General features: G+C 38.8%; 1 protein-coding gene across 1 annotated transcript in view; it reads right to left on the bottom strand.

Moving 5' to 3' along the window:
• PIK3C2G (phosphatidylinositol-4-phosphate 3-kinase catalytic subunit type 2 gamma) overlaps positions 1–14,594 on the bottom strand; it is a 206,949-nt gene that overhangs the window by 11,459 nt on the left and 180,896 nt on the right. Inside the window, exon 32 of the mRNA XM_075051333.1 lies at positions 11,185–11,279. Within this exon, the coding sequence (XP_074907434.1) occupies positions 11,185–11,279 (95 nt within the window). The remainder of the gene's footprint in view (positions 1–11,184; positions 11,280–14,594) is intronic.

Here is a 14,594-nt window from a genome sequence, read left to right as displayed (position 1 = left end):
TCTGTAATTCAATACTGAAAAACTAATACAGACATGTATCTGTTATGGCTGTATTCCATTTTTCACTCCAATTTCATTTTCCAAAACCAAAAAAGTATTGATATTTACTTACAGAAACCCATGCAGATAGGTTGTGTCCTGTGTAATTCAATTTTAAATATACTAGCTGTAGCTGGGAAATAATGGATGAAATTCAATTAATTTTTCCACAAGAATTACATTATCCTAATGACTTTTCTCCCTTGATCATTACTAACCATCCGCAACTCTCCTTAAGGATGGATTCTTTGTTAGCATTACGAGAGGCCTACCTACTTCAAAATTTGCCATTTATTAAACTATGCAATTTAGTAACCAATATGAATATTGGGCCTTACTCTCATGAATTTTAAATAAAGTTTTATGATTTTTAAAAAATGCACTTTAGGGATAATTTATTGTGAAGCTTTTTAAAACTCACCTCTTCCTAAGTGACATCAAATTTTCTTTTTAGGTGACTATTGCCTCAAATTTAAATTGTCATCAGTTTCTCTTAGTGTTAGACATGCAGGTATTTTTCCACTTTTTGTCCTAGAGTGAAACAGATTGATGGCTCCTGAACATTTGATAGTTCCAGCTGCTGTTCTCTTTTTCCCATTTTTCATTTTCAACAATCTTGACAAAAAAAAAAAAAGATCAAAGATAACTTGTATTAACTAATGCCACCTTTCTTCCTCTATTAATAATTTCCTTTCTTCCCCCAAAATTAATTTCCCAGACATTTTAAAATCTCAGTTGCTTTCTTCCCCTTCTTCAATGAAAAAAAGAATTCCAGGCTTTAGAAAGGCTTCCATCTCAGCTACTGCCTCCAAGTAAAATAATAAAAAAAAGTTCGCTCTGCCCAGCAGCTCTAACTCTCAGTTTTCCTATCCTTTACCTTCATCTTGTGTTTTTCTCTTACATGCACTGCTATGAGAATTTATCTTCTACATGGCGAAGAAAGGACTACAAAATATTCCTTCATGTTTAATATTAAGATATTCTTATGTGTTTAAAAATCATATCACTATATCAAATGGTTAGAAAAACCTTCAGAGCTACAAAGCAAAATGTTTATATATTAAGTATAGACATGAGGCAGATTTGATTATTATCCAATAATGAGGGATTAGGAAAAAATCCACAGAAGAAAGCAGCCTTGCACCGCAGTAACCTGTATAAATTACTAGCTGCCTCTTGACTAAATTAAAACTAGTAAGAAATGTGGAAAAGCCATCACTGCTGCTACATTGTCTCACTTTCTCTGAGTCCATGTGTAACTTAGCAGAGAAAGGCTAAACCCTGTCTTTGTAAGCTGCAGCTTAATTAACAAATGCAGCCTTTGCCTTAGAAAAAGATAACAACCTCTGGGCTAACTCTAAATTTAAAGAGCTGAGAAAATAATCAGCACTAAGACAATGATATTACAAAGCAAGAGATTCCTTCAAAAACAGATTAATAAGATACATAAACCTTCAGGACAAATGGGATTGCTGTGTGAACGGGCAGTGGTGGTGTTACTTCATAAATCCTAAGATGGGACAGATGACCATTCCTTTTTTTTCCTTTAAGCTTTGCATATCCCAAGGCACTAAACACCTCTATTCTACTCTGCTACCAAGCTTTTAGTTTTGCTTTCACAAAATATTTTCAAATTACTTCAAAGCAAATTAAAAATAAAATCACATTTGCAGTAATTAAATAATAATTACAAAAGAAGATAATCCACTATATTGCTATGCTGCACCCTGCACTGTCTGCTATTGGCAAGACAAAACAGAAAAGCAACTGGCAAAAAGTGATGGCACAAATAAGGTATTTTTTCCCAAAAAACAACTGCTTGTTTCACCTAAAATTTGAAAACATTTAACTGCTTCCCTGCAAGATAAGTTTTATTTTACTGTATTTTCTGATCCAACTTTTTTCCCCCCCTTCTCTGTGAGCAACTTCATTCCTATTTGTAACTTCTTGCCTATCTCATGCACGCATCCGGGTTTGTACATAAACAGAGAAGACACACTGTGACGGAGGTCACTGACGCAGAGGTCAATGGCAAAGCAACAAAAAAAGAAATGAACTTGATCTCAATTTAATGTAGGGAAATAAAAAGATGTGTTGTTTCAGAACAACGTATATTTTGTTTCAGGTAAGTTCTGGAAAGCATTTTTTGAGCAGGCATTTTCTACCTTTCAGAAATCTGGAAGAGTCAGTGGAGGAAGCCTGCAGATAGCTTTGTCGTTTACTATGATAAAAATGCAAAGGTACTCTATCTGCATTATAGATTTGAATCTCCAAATACAGCTTATGCACTTTGTGCAGTCCAATACCTTCAACAACCTCATCAACCTGCCTGTTCTGCATGCAGCTTGTCAGTGCACCAAATGGGCAAACAGTGTCTAATGTGGGTGCTGTTAATTCAAGGAAAACCAGTGCTTTTGTCACTGTAGTTTCTTCCAGTCCTTTCTCTCCCAAGTGAAATAAGGCTTTTTGGAAAAAAAAAAAAAGTGCAGGTTTACTAGTTTGGCTTTGTAGTAGAGTAGCAAGGACTTGTGCAGTTTAGCTGTTAATAAAAGATTGTGTGCTGCATTCCTAATGGGGAGAACTACGCTGGCAAAAATATGGTCTAGTGCTGTCCTGAGTCACAAAATCTCTAAGGAGTGAACCAACCAACACTCTCCAAGGTCTCCTGTCTGTCAAATGGGAAAAACTAACCCTCAGCCGCTGAGATGGAAGGAAAGCATCACAGTTAATGCCCTGCAACAAACACACCAGTTCTGGGCTAAATGTCAAGGTGTTGACCTATCCTGTGGCATATGTGCAGTAGGTATGTAAGTTCCTAGTAAAGTTTAAGCAGATCTCTGTAATGCTGTCAAGGAGGGAAGCCAGAAAAAGATTCAACTCATCATATTGTGGACATCTCCTGGCTTTGCTTGGTTAAATTGCCCACACATTGGTGTCTGGTGCCATTTGAGACACAGAAGATGCTTAAGATAACTGCATAAACTGTCAGATGTGACACAGGCCTTACCTGAGGTCATCCTTTTCTGCAGGGGCTTCTGGAGGCTGGGTGGAACGTGTTAGATCATATGTTTAGGAAAATGAGTTGGGATTTAAGTCTCCACTGATTGAAATGAGAGCTTGAGCATCTAGACTAGGATCCAGTTTCTAAAATACTGCTGCTTCATGTCACCTCAGATGACAAAAGGTGTGTATGGAGTTGGAAATATGACATAGGCTTTATGGGAAACTGGCACCATTCTGGAGTGGTCATTGGAGGTCAAGGAAGATACTTCATGGTATTCGAAATAGCCATGATCAGGCAACTGAATGCCATCACATCTTATATGTATGCATCTTAGTTTCAAACTGAATCCCACTCCAATTAGGCCAAGGCATACAGGCAGTGGGATTTTTGAAATGAACAAGTATTATTTGTTAAATATTTAACAAAACCAGGTGTTGGTTTTTTTCTCATGAGAAGACAGACAGTTCTGGGAAATGGGCTGGATCCCAAAAGTTTCAGGGCTTCTAAGAACTACATAAAATGCTTCTGATCTGCTTCAGTCATTTGAGAGGAAAGCCCATCTAACTGCTTGAACGAAGTAAATAAAATGAAAGCTGATACCCAGAACGTCATGAGGGTTTCTTTTCCAAGCCTTTATTTCTATAGAGCTCTGAAACCAGAATCGAACACTTTGAGAAAGGTGAAGAAAGGAAGTGACATGTAGCTTTGATGCCCTGTTTAAAAAGAGTAATTTACTGCCTTGATGATCCAGAAAAAGTTGTGTATTAGAACAGATGCAATCCCAAATGAAATAAGGAAGAGTCTCTACAACCATGTGACTACAACTGTCAGGTAAAACAGGCTCTTGCCTTTTACTGAGCATCAGCAGTAGCAGAAAAGGAAGGCTAGAATTTAGCCCCAGCAAGTAATGACAGAGCTTTGTGTGCGTTTACTACTGTTTCTGAATTAACAACAAAGAAAAAGATGTCTTAGAAATGGTTTGTGTCCCTACCCAGCTCACTCAAAGCTTAAGCCTAGCTCCCGAGCTCTAACACCCTTCAGATAACTTCACCAATGCTCAGGATTAGATTACTGGGTGCTCCACATAGCACCATGTGGGTATAAAAGAGTTACCAAGGCTGCAAATATAATATAAAAGAAGTTAACTGTAGAACCAGAAGTGCAAATATATTAAATGTACAACTTCCAGTAAAAGATTTGAGTAAGAATCACATAGACCTTTTTTTTCCAAAAGAGAAGATTGTGACAAGTTACGTTCTAGGTTCCTGAACCACATGCTGTATTACTATCTTTAAGTCATTTAAACTCCACTTTTTTGCACAGATGAAAGAACTCAAGGTTCAGTCATGCTTTAAAATTGTATTATTCTATGGATAAGCAATGTTGGTGCAGGGCACAGAATGCAGAGAGCCGATTTCATAAACAAGTCTCCGAAGCTTTTATTCCAGAATTACCATCAAGCCTGTAAAGAAGCTGAATTTGATTGCTTTCAACCTTGTATTATTCTTATGCTCGGAACATTTAATTTTCAGATTAATATTTAGCCACAAAATCTATGACACTGGCTGAGATAAGACTGATCTAGTTTGGACCCTTAGAAACATAGATCCCAGAATTATTCTCTCTTGATTAAAGCACAGGGGGAAACAAATAATTAAGATAAATCCCCATTTTGCTTCTCTTTTGAAATGACTCAGGTTTAACACCATTGCTGCCTTTTAGAGGGTATAAAAGAAAATTAGCCTTTGAGAAAAGAGACATGAGCAAATGCTCTTGTTCTGTTTCTATCTTTTTGTCACATACATATTCTTTCCTGTCCTTGCCTAGGCATGGATAGTAAATGAATATAAAAATGCAGAAAGAAATAGTGACACTGTTACCTGTGTTTTCACCATGCAGTATTTTTCTTCTCAATTTCTTAATTGGTTAAAAAAAGCCTGTATATGTCTGATCCAGACTATTTTTAATTTCTCAAATTGTACAGAGCTCCCTCTACTTTTCTTTAGACTATTCTACAGCTTGCCATCTCCCTTTGTAAGACAGCATTTCATTATATGATGCATGCAATTTATGCTCCTTAATTACCTCTCATTACTTCTACTTATGTTCTCGCTCGATGTCCTGAATAATTCCTCTTGAACCTTGCTGTCTTCTCCCTTAAATATTTGCACAATTGACTTGTGTCCTTGTTAGTCTGTTCTTAACTAAGTTAAGTTTTAGTAACAATAAATCACTCCTGAAGAATCAATCACTCCCAAGCAACCCTACTGAGAAGTGTTCTTTGAACTTGTATTCTAGTTTTAAAAAAACATCCTGAGAGAAATATTTCACTATCAAAGCCTTATAAAGATGAACTACTTTCTTTCTGCACCATGACACCAGGATCTGGCCTTTCTCATTGGCATCTCTCATAGCAACCTCATGTCTCACTATTTGCTTGTTTTATCTTCACATTACTGTAGGATATAGATCTATACCTCCCTAAGGAAATACTTCTCATTTGCCCAAGCTGGTTGTAGGGTTCTGGAAATTACTTTTAGTCTCTTGATCTTGCTCTGTCTCCACTATTGTTTTTAATGTTTTCTTCATTTGCAACCAGTGGCAAATTTAATTTATATTCACCTTCATCTCCCAGATCACTCATATTATTAAACAGAGCTCACTGTTTGTTGTTGTTGGGTTTTTTTGTTGTTTTTTTTTTTCTTTTTCAACACATATCAGCTATGTAGGGAATTACTTAAAAATTAGCAGTTAGAATTTAGAGCTGAGGCAGTACTGTGACTGTGACAGATTAAAGTGTTTAACAAGAAATAATAACACAACTTTCTGTACAACATATTTGTCAAACACCTTTCATAACAAATATGTTAGAATCCAACAGTAATCCCTGTGCCATGAGAACAGACCTCATCTCTTGCCAATTTAAACTACTGCTGAGTAGTAGTACCCTTTGTTTATAGGTGTTCAGCTAATTTTCAGTCCAAAAGAGAACATAGTCTAAGCTAATTTCCATTCATTTTTAAAGTAAAGGCATTCTTTACAAGCTAGACTTCATACAAGAGCTTTCTTTCCATGGCTTTTTATTCTGTTTTTTTTGTGCCAGTCTAGGGAGAACTCCATCTCAATGTGCTACCTCCCTCCATCAGCCAAACTGCTGATTTCATTCTGTCACCAATACTTTCTGAATAACTTTTGTTCAGCTCAGAGAGATTTTTTTCCACTTGTTTTCCATCCTTGGATGACTGACCAGGCTTGGCCTACCTATGCAACTTCTTCCCAATCCCTGTTGGCTGATCCATGGGCTGCAGTAAAGAAAGCAGGATACATTCATAACATTCTGAAAGGATAATGTGGCTTTTTATTTAATTGGCAAGCATTGCATTGCTGGCAGGTAATATATTTTCCATTTAAATCTATATAATGATTTTAATAAAGCGTAAAAGTTAGTGGGCCCATGAAAGGAACAATGGGAACCGACTAGCACTGAACAAAAATCCCAACCCCCCCTTACCCATCTCAAGCCAGAGACAAAACCCAGCAAAGGCAGGGGAGCATCTACCTGTACTGTATGTGGAACTTCCCTACAGCTGCGCACCTGCAGGCTTAGAAACAGATTTCATGCCCGTGGTTTAGGGAAAGCTTGGCTCTCACCTTTCTTCTCAAAGCATTTAAGCCATAACATCTCACAAACGTTTTTGGAAGCAATTTGTACTCGGATGGTGTAGGACACGAAATGGAAAGAGGCTGGATGTCTGTGTAAGCCTAAAGCTGCTTACTAATTCGTCACCCACATATCAGCTATCCCAGAATCATTAATCATCAAGAGTGGTACATGACAGCTTCAGAGCTTTTATAAAAGGAAAGCTGGAAGTAGTTTTGGAAAGTGCTGTAGGAGTTTTTCTTCCAGCCAATTTTCCCCCTGTAAAATTGGTTCTGAATTCATCACCCACACACGCTTTCCTGAATTCTAGTAACATTTTACATTTATTGGCATGAGGTTCAGGATAAGTTGGCTTTGTTTCTCCTCCCCACTACCCCTCAGGAGTTATTCTGTCCACAAGAAGTAATGGTCAAAAATGTTTAGCAGAGAGGACAAAGTTTAGCTGCTTATCTAGAAAAACAGGGCACGCCTGAAGTCATGGCAATGAAGTCAGCAGACAAAGCAGACTTCCTTCTGAGCCAACACTGAACCACTGTTCCCTTCTGGTTCTCTGTGAAGCAGGAAAAGAAATATATTAGCCAGCCTTTTCTGAACTTCAAAAATGGCTACTTCTTTTGGCTCTGGTGTCTTTTTGAACAGATGAGCAAGCCCAGCCGTGCAGCAGTAGGTAGCCTGGCTGTTTCTGGCTGTGCAGGACTAAGCTAGCCCATAGTCTGCTCTGTGTACGGTCTGGTACGGTCGTGATATCCCCCATTCTCTGTGTTGGTTAACGCAGATGAATGGAACTGGACTTGAGCATTTCAAGTTCAAAACCTGTGTGTCTTTCAGTTTTCATAAATTCACCTCCACAGCTTCTACACGGATCTAGAAGCCTTACATTTTTTAAGGCAGACACTCGGGCTTTCTCCCTAGCACTACCCCTGTGCTCCTGTTCCTGCCTGCTGCTGGTTTTTGGCATATTGTGCTGCCACAACTGAACTGTTTTTGTTCTTAGCTAACAAGTCCTTTCACATGCCAAAACAAACCTCCCCCAGGGTTCCTGTATCTTCCTTCTAAGACCACTTGGTGTACTTTGCCAGCTACTGTGCTCCTGTGTTTGTAGAATAAGCCTGCCCTGTCTCATCCCCTCTTGCTGCCGTGTCCTCCATGACTTAAAGCTCTCTCCATATAACCTCTCCAGTGTTCTTCCCTCCACAAAGGTTTCCTTCTAGCCCAGCTTCACTATTATTAAGGCAATATTGCCTTTTCTGCCTATGCATAAAGTGCCCAGTGCACTGTCTGCATTTGAGTGGAGCAAGTAATGCCCCAAGAGGCTGACTTAAAATTATACACTATGTATATTCAGAAAACTGCATTTTATTAGCATCAAGGCTTTTGTGTCTTTGAAAATTGGATTTAAAGTTTTTTTCTTCAGCAGTCACAGTGATGCCATTCAAATCGTAAATAGAAGTAGTGAGTCTGATGTGAGTCACCTGACTTATGGTTCAAATAAAACTATGAATTGCTGAGAAAAATTTTGAGACTGAAACATCGTTAGTATCTTAAAAATATCTATTTAACAGAACTCATCTTCATTGTGCACACACAGTCTTAAACCACAGACAACCATTTGCAACCAGTCTTACATCTCTCTGTTCAAACAGTTTCTCCATCTGCATTGCTAGTCTAGATGCAAGTATTTTCTCAGTGAAAAAATATAGCTTGTGCTCTACACAAGGTTATATTAGATTAATGGTCCTTTCCAGTTGCAAAATCCATAAGACTGTTCTCCATTGTTGGTCTTTGAAGCAATTTTGATAGAGTTTTATTCAAGCAGGACTGGCTTTCGTAACACATGACTGAAATATTGATGAGAGGACATCCTGAAGCAGATCTAGGGATGACTGACTTGTACAACTGCAGCAGATTTGGCACATGTGGATGCATCAGATCAAAAGTACCCGTACTGTGGAGTCCATGCATGCACCCAGATAAGACAGTCCTCTGGCAAGTTGACACCAGACAAATGCTCTCTCAATTGCTATAGCGTTTTTTTTGTCTATGACATCGCACATGAATGGGTTAGCTTCATGAAAAACACCTGCAAAGCTATAGCATTGCACTATTTTGACTTTGTCCTTTAAAAAAAACTATGTGACACTTGACAATGGCTATAAACAGCACCATCTCCTTAGGGATTCTCTTGTGCATTGTATATTAATATAGGATTTGCACGGCAGGATCTAGATCTCCTATTAAAATCCCTAGCAGTAAATCCACACAAATACTAAATAAAATTTATTTACATGGATCAAAAGCCTCTATCACAATTCCTGTCAGTTTTGTGAAGCTACATTTGGGATTAATTTGACCCACTACAATTATTTTTACATCTGAACACATCATAAAATCTCTATAAAGAGATAAATTAAATGGGGAAGAGCAACACAAAAATTATTTACTATAAATTATGAAATAAAACAAGATGGCAGAGTAATCTCTGCACAGATGAACCACTAAAATATAATTAGTGAGACTCAGCAAAAGACTGAATATACCTGAAATAGCTTTAACATGTCTTGAATAAGATATGATCTTGGCATACGTTTAAAACTCCTGTTCAGCTCAACTTAAAAAAAAAAAAAGGCAAAGGAAAGGAAAAAGAAAAGAGAGCATGTCAGAGAGATTGATCTATATGACTGGAAAGCTGAGAAGATTATTAATGGGATAAAGAACCTTTCTGTTACAAGTTACTAGTTTGAAGGCGGTCCAGTATTACAGTTCCCCAAAGCACTACTATTTCATATTTCAGATCAGATGATGATGGATGGATTGCCAGATGGAAGGAAGGAATCAGAAGCCCAGGATTTAAAAACGTGAATGCCTAAGTTAGGCTGCTAAAACAATGACCTTATTTTCAAGTTATGAATCATTGCTAGTCTTACTGAATTGGACTCCTAAGACTTCTCTGCAAACTCACTAAAATGAATTTAAGTCACCTACTTTCAGAAACTAGACAATAACTTAAAGTTGTATTGTCCCTTTCCATAATGAAGTGAACTGAACCCTGGATTTTATTTTTGCTATAGACAGCTATCTATGCTGTAATTTATTTTCATTTAATTAAATGGCTGGAACTTTCTAAGTTAAAGAACAGTGTTAGGACCCTATACCTTAAAAATGATGGAAACAAGGAGAAAGACCGTTTCTAACATCTGTAGCTCTGCTTGTGTGCATCTCCACATCACTTGCCTGAACTCACGATAACATAACCAGCATGGCAATCACTTCCATATACCCCTCCTACCAACTAGAACTTTACAAGAACTTAAGTCACTTAGTTTTAAAAAGCACAATAGAAAAAATAAAGAGGGTCTTACACTATATCCTGAAGCTAAAGTTCGTATAAATTGGACCTGTCGGCAGAGGCTGATCTCAGCTGTCAAGGTGGCACACAGCAAACAAAAGACAAGTCTCAGAACAGAGACTTATTGGATGTTATAGACCAAAATGAACGTGCTTGAATTGCAAATCAGAAGCCAGAGCAGCCAACAGAGAACAGTTGGAGCTACGTAAGCCTCATGTGTCTCATACAACTAATTAAACATTCATCCTCATTTTATTACTGGCTGGTGCTTAGGTAAGCTCCTCAGTTTGGCCCCATTTAGAGAAAGCGATTGCAATTCAGTTTGGGATGGAGGCGGCACCAGTGTATGCAATGAGAACCTGCAACAGTTAATAAATGCTCTAATCTCCTAGCTAAACAAAGATAGCGAAGGATCTCTTTGCCACAGCCATTACTTGAGACTTGAGCAATTGGGAATTCAAAAGCACATCTAGACGGCCGAACTCATTATGAAACAGCAGACACGCTGCTTCAGCCAAGGGATCGCACGCAGCACCAGCTAGATCTCTCAAGATACCCTCATCAGCCAATTTCACCTGTCTCGTGCTGCAGGAGCACTGCCAGCTTCCCCCTCGCATAGTCTGGCTCCAGAAAGGCACAGCATTTACCACCTAGCCTTGTGATAGAGAGTGTGTTACAAAGCTGAGCATCACCCCACCAAATGACATTGCTTCTTAAAATACACCACTACTCCCTCTGCCGAGCTCTTCCCTGTTCATAGACCAGTCACGCCGGACTTGAAATAAATGTATGGATAAGCAATCAGTAATGCCAGGCTGACATCCTACAAAAAGTCATGTCACTGCGTGATGCCTTATGTCTGACTGGTATCAAAATGCGTCATCTAAAAGGGCCAGAACAGTCATCGAAATTCGTTTTCTATATGGCATGGAAAAGGCCATTACCAACCATACCTGTAACCATAGTGAGCGAGCTCAAAGGAAGAAAGCAAATGTTAAATGGCGACAGAACATCATCGTTGTTATTCTGAGTTAAAATTAGTTATCCCAGAAAGGGTGTTTGAGGATTAATGTTTTCACAGTACTCTGCAAATGCAAGGACTTAGGAGTTATAGATTATGATAAAAATACTCACAATGTTCTTCGTGTGTTTCAACATTATGGTCAGACGAGTGCTCTCGTAGGATATGACTAATTGTACTCCAGGCTTATGATCAGTTGACTGAGGACCTAAAAAAGGCCAGATAGTTTGATTTTTAGTTAACAGCTCAGTGGAAGTACCTCTGTAAAGTATTGCAGTACACTTGAACTAATATATAAAAAGAACCTATTGCACTCTTAAATCAGGGATGAAATTAGAAAACACAGATAAGAAGTGTGATGGAAGAAAGTGGTCTGACATGCAGTGCTCATTTTCTTTCCTGTTTATACACTGACAGTGAGATTTTTTGTTTGCTAATTGCCATCAATCTGAATTTCAGTGGGAAATTTATGCTGGAGTAACAAATAATTGGGGGGTTTTTTTGGCAATCATTGATGACACTAGTCAGTATTGTTGCAATTCTTCTGTCTGGTTAAAAACATTGATTTTTTTTTTTTTTCAGTTCCCAGCAGAAAGGAAAAAAAAAAGAAAAAAAAGAGCAAGTTTCCAGACCTGTTCCAAAACAACTGTTATAGAAACAACATCTATATCTGTCATATATAAATTCTCCCTTCCTCATTCTGTATTCTTCCCGTTCCAGGCTGGTTTTCATGCAACCCATTTCTTTCATAGATTTTTCTACTAAGATGCATTTACAGAGTTTGATTCCATTTCCACTGAAAAAGAAAACATTTTTCAGTTTCCAGGCAAGAAGGATCAGTCTCATAATGTGGAAGAAATGACTAAGCATATCCTGTTCCTTCTTTCTGCTGGAGGCATTGAGCCAGCTGTCTTCACTGCCAAAAAGGTGTATCCTTGAAGTTGGGTAAGTAATGTGGCTTACCTGCCCCCCAGAGACAGCAGAGAAAATACAGATGGCTTTTACCACAGTATACCAGGTGAACACAACCTCCGCTCAGTATCTATCTGACCTTCTTATTTTGCAGCGTTAAGCCTAAGCAGGGTGGCCATGAGCCATATGGCACTACTTGGTCTGAGACCTGGGGTTCTCCCCTCGCGGTCATCATCAAAGACAGTCCTAACACTGCCTGTGTGAACTAGCCTGGTTTCACTTGTGCAAACAGGGCTTCACATAATTAGACCAAAGCTGTATTACAATCCGTATTATATGTGTACTATACTTGGAAAAAGAAGAACTCAGTCCTGCTGACCTTACAACAAAATAGCGCTCTCTCCTGAGCTGGGCTCTGTTCTGCCCGCCTCCCCGTTAAAGAAGTAGCTGACCTTGACACTCAGACAGAAAAGTCCTGCTCCCCTGCAAGCACGCTGGGATCTGCCACCGACACACCAGCCTTAAACCCACCGCGGGGTGACATAATGACAAAACAATAGAGTCACAATTCATTCTTTAAATAGAAACGTCTCTTTTAAGAAGCGGAAGGAATGAGAAAGGATGGTGAGATTGAAAGTACTACCATCACACGCGAGGGTTATGCACTAGCAAGAAGAGGCTTTTTAGAGAGTATCAGGACTGCTCGTCCTCAATAGCAGGCAGGATTCCCACATCTTCCTTTCAGCCTCAGCAGACACCTGTGCACTCTGTCGCACTCTTGCTCTCTCTTTTCCACCCGTGCACCGGAGCTCTTACAGCCAGGGTTGTAAAAGCAAGAAATCAAACTCCCTCTACTCAGCCTTTACGCTGCTGCTCAGCAGAGGAGGCAGCAGAGGGGAAGTTATAATGAATAAGCCGTATTGGCTGTGTTTTTCTGAAGAACCCAAATGTGTAACCTCTGGAGTGAACAGAGGCTAAAATAACCACTAAGCAGATAGAATTACAGCAGTGTCATGTACTACTGACAGCCAGAGAGCTAGTGCAATTGCCATTTATCCTAAGGAAAGGAATTCAAATGAATTAAAAATAACACAGTGTGTACGTACAACTGCCATAATACAATTCTTCCAGGCAGCCTGGATATCAACACTTCTGAGATTCTGATGTTTGGGCTGGAATTTTAGAATATGAATCCATCTCCCATTTCTTCCCTTTAGAGACTAAAAAAATACATTTTTAATCACACCCTAATTAGAGAAGGGCCTGAAACTGACTCTTGAAGAATTGAAATCTTATGAAGAAATCACTAAGCCAGGACTTAGAAGACCGAGGTGCAGTTCTTCATTTATTATTCTCCTTTATGAACTTTAACAAATCATTTAGCCAGACTATACCTTATTTCATTTCTTGTTGTATGCAAATAAGGACAGGGGATGAATACTCCATGAACCAGTCAATGCTGAGTTCTTTCCAGGGTAACAAAAAGCCCACAAAAATCGGTTCTTCCCCCCACAACACAAAGCCACTTTACCATATTTTTTTATGTTGTGGGGCCTTTTTCTTTTATGTTGCAACAGGGAAGGTAGAATCCTAGAGCATTAAAGACAGTGTAATACAAGGGGAGTTGTGTTTTAACATGAGGGCACAATTTACTTGTGCGGCTCTGTTAATTTTGTGAATTGTAGTGGGTCATCCTGAGTGGTTCAGCAAGAGCAACAAATTGCAGAGGCTAAATTACATCACTAGAGTTCAGCTGAACACAGTGCCTTTTCTCTCCTACCAGCATTACCGGGGTTTTTTTCTGCATTACTTTTACAGTGTGAGTGCTTATATTGAGTCGAGGAATTTCTCTGTGGGAGTTGTCATTTTCATTTATAAAAACCCAAATGTAAATAAGTTTCTAAGCAAGCTGAAAATAATGAAAAACATGGGAGAGGAAACTGCATTTCTAATTGAGTATGTAAAATGAAGTCTGAAACAGACACTATGGGCACAGCTATTACTAAAATATTTGCTCTTACTATGTAATAAATTGAGCAGTAATGGAAAAAATCAAAAAAATAAAAGGAAAGTAAAGAAAAAAAACAACAGTGCAGGGAATCTGATAAACAAGGAAGAAACTTCTATCGCTTGTATTGCATAACCAAAGGCAGTTACCGTTAGCTACACTCAGCTGTTATATTTTAGGTTTTCCCAGATTCAGTGCTAAACCATAGTCTCTTTGAAGTCTAAGAGATTTTAGCTTCAAATGATAATAAAATACACATGCAGTAATTACTTCCAGTTTATCCAGGTTGGGCAGATGGACTTGAGCTCAGGCCCTGCATTTCTAGGAACTGTCATGCTCTACTTGCACTCTGTTATAGGCAAAGACCAAATGCTGTCTGTTGTAGATACAAGACAAAGCTCCACTGACTTCAGCTGAAGCAAGATTTCCCTCCCAGGGATTGATTCTTCGTTCACTGGCGTCAATGCAAAAGCTGTCAAATACCAAACGAGGACCCTGGAGTGTTCATAGTGTTTTTCTATATGACTTGTGCCTGCATGTCCCAGCACTCTGCAGTGGAAGTCAGCCACCAGTCCCCTTTTGCAGAAAAACAGACAGTGCCAG

Source organism: Buteo buteo, chromosome 19 (genome assembly GCF_964188355.1).
Source record: "Buteo buteo chromosome 19, bButBut1.hap1.1, whole genome shotgun sequence".
NCBI lineage: Eukaryota > Metazoa > Chordata > Aves > Accipitriformes > Accipitridae > Buteo > Buteo buteo.
Note: the sequence above shows the minus strand (reverse complement) of the source record. Positions and strands in the feature narration are given on the sequence as shown.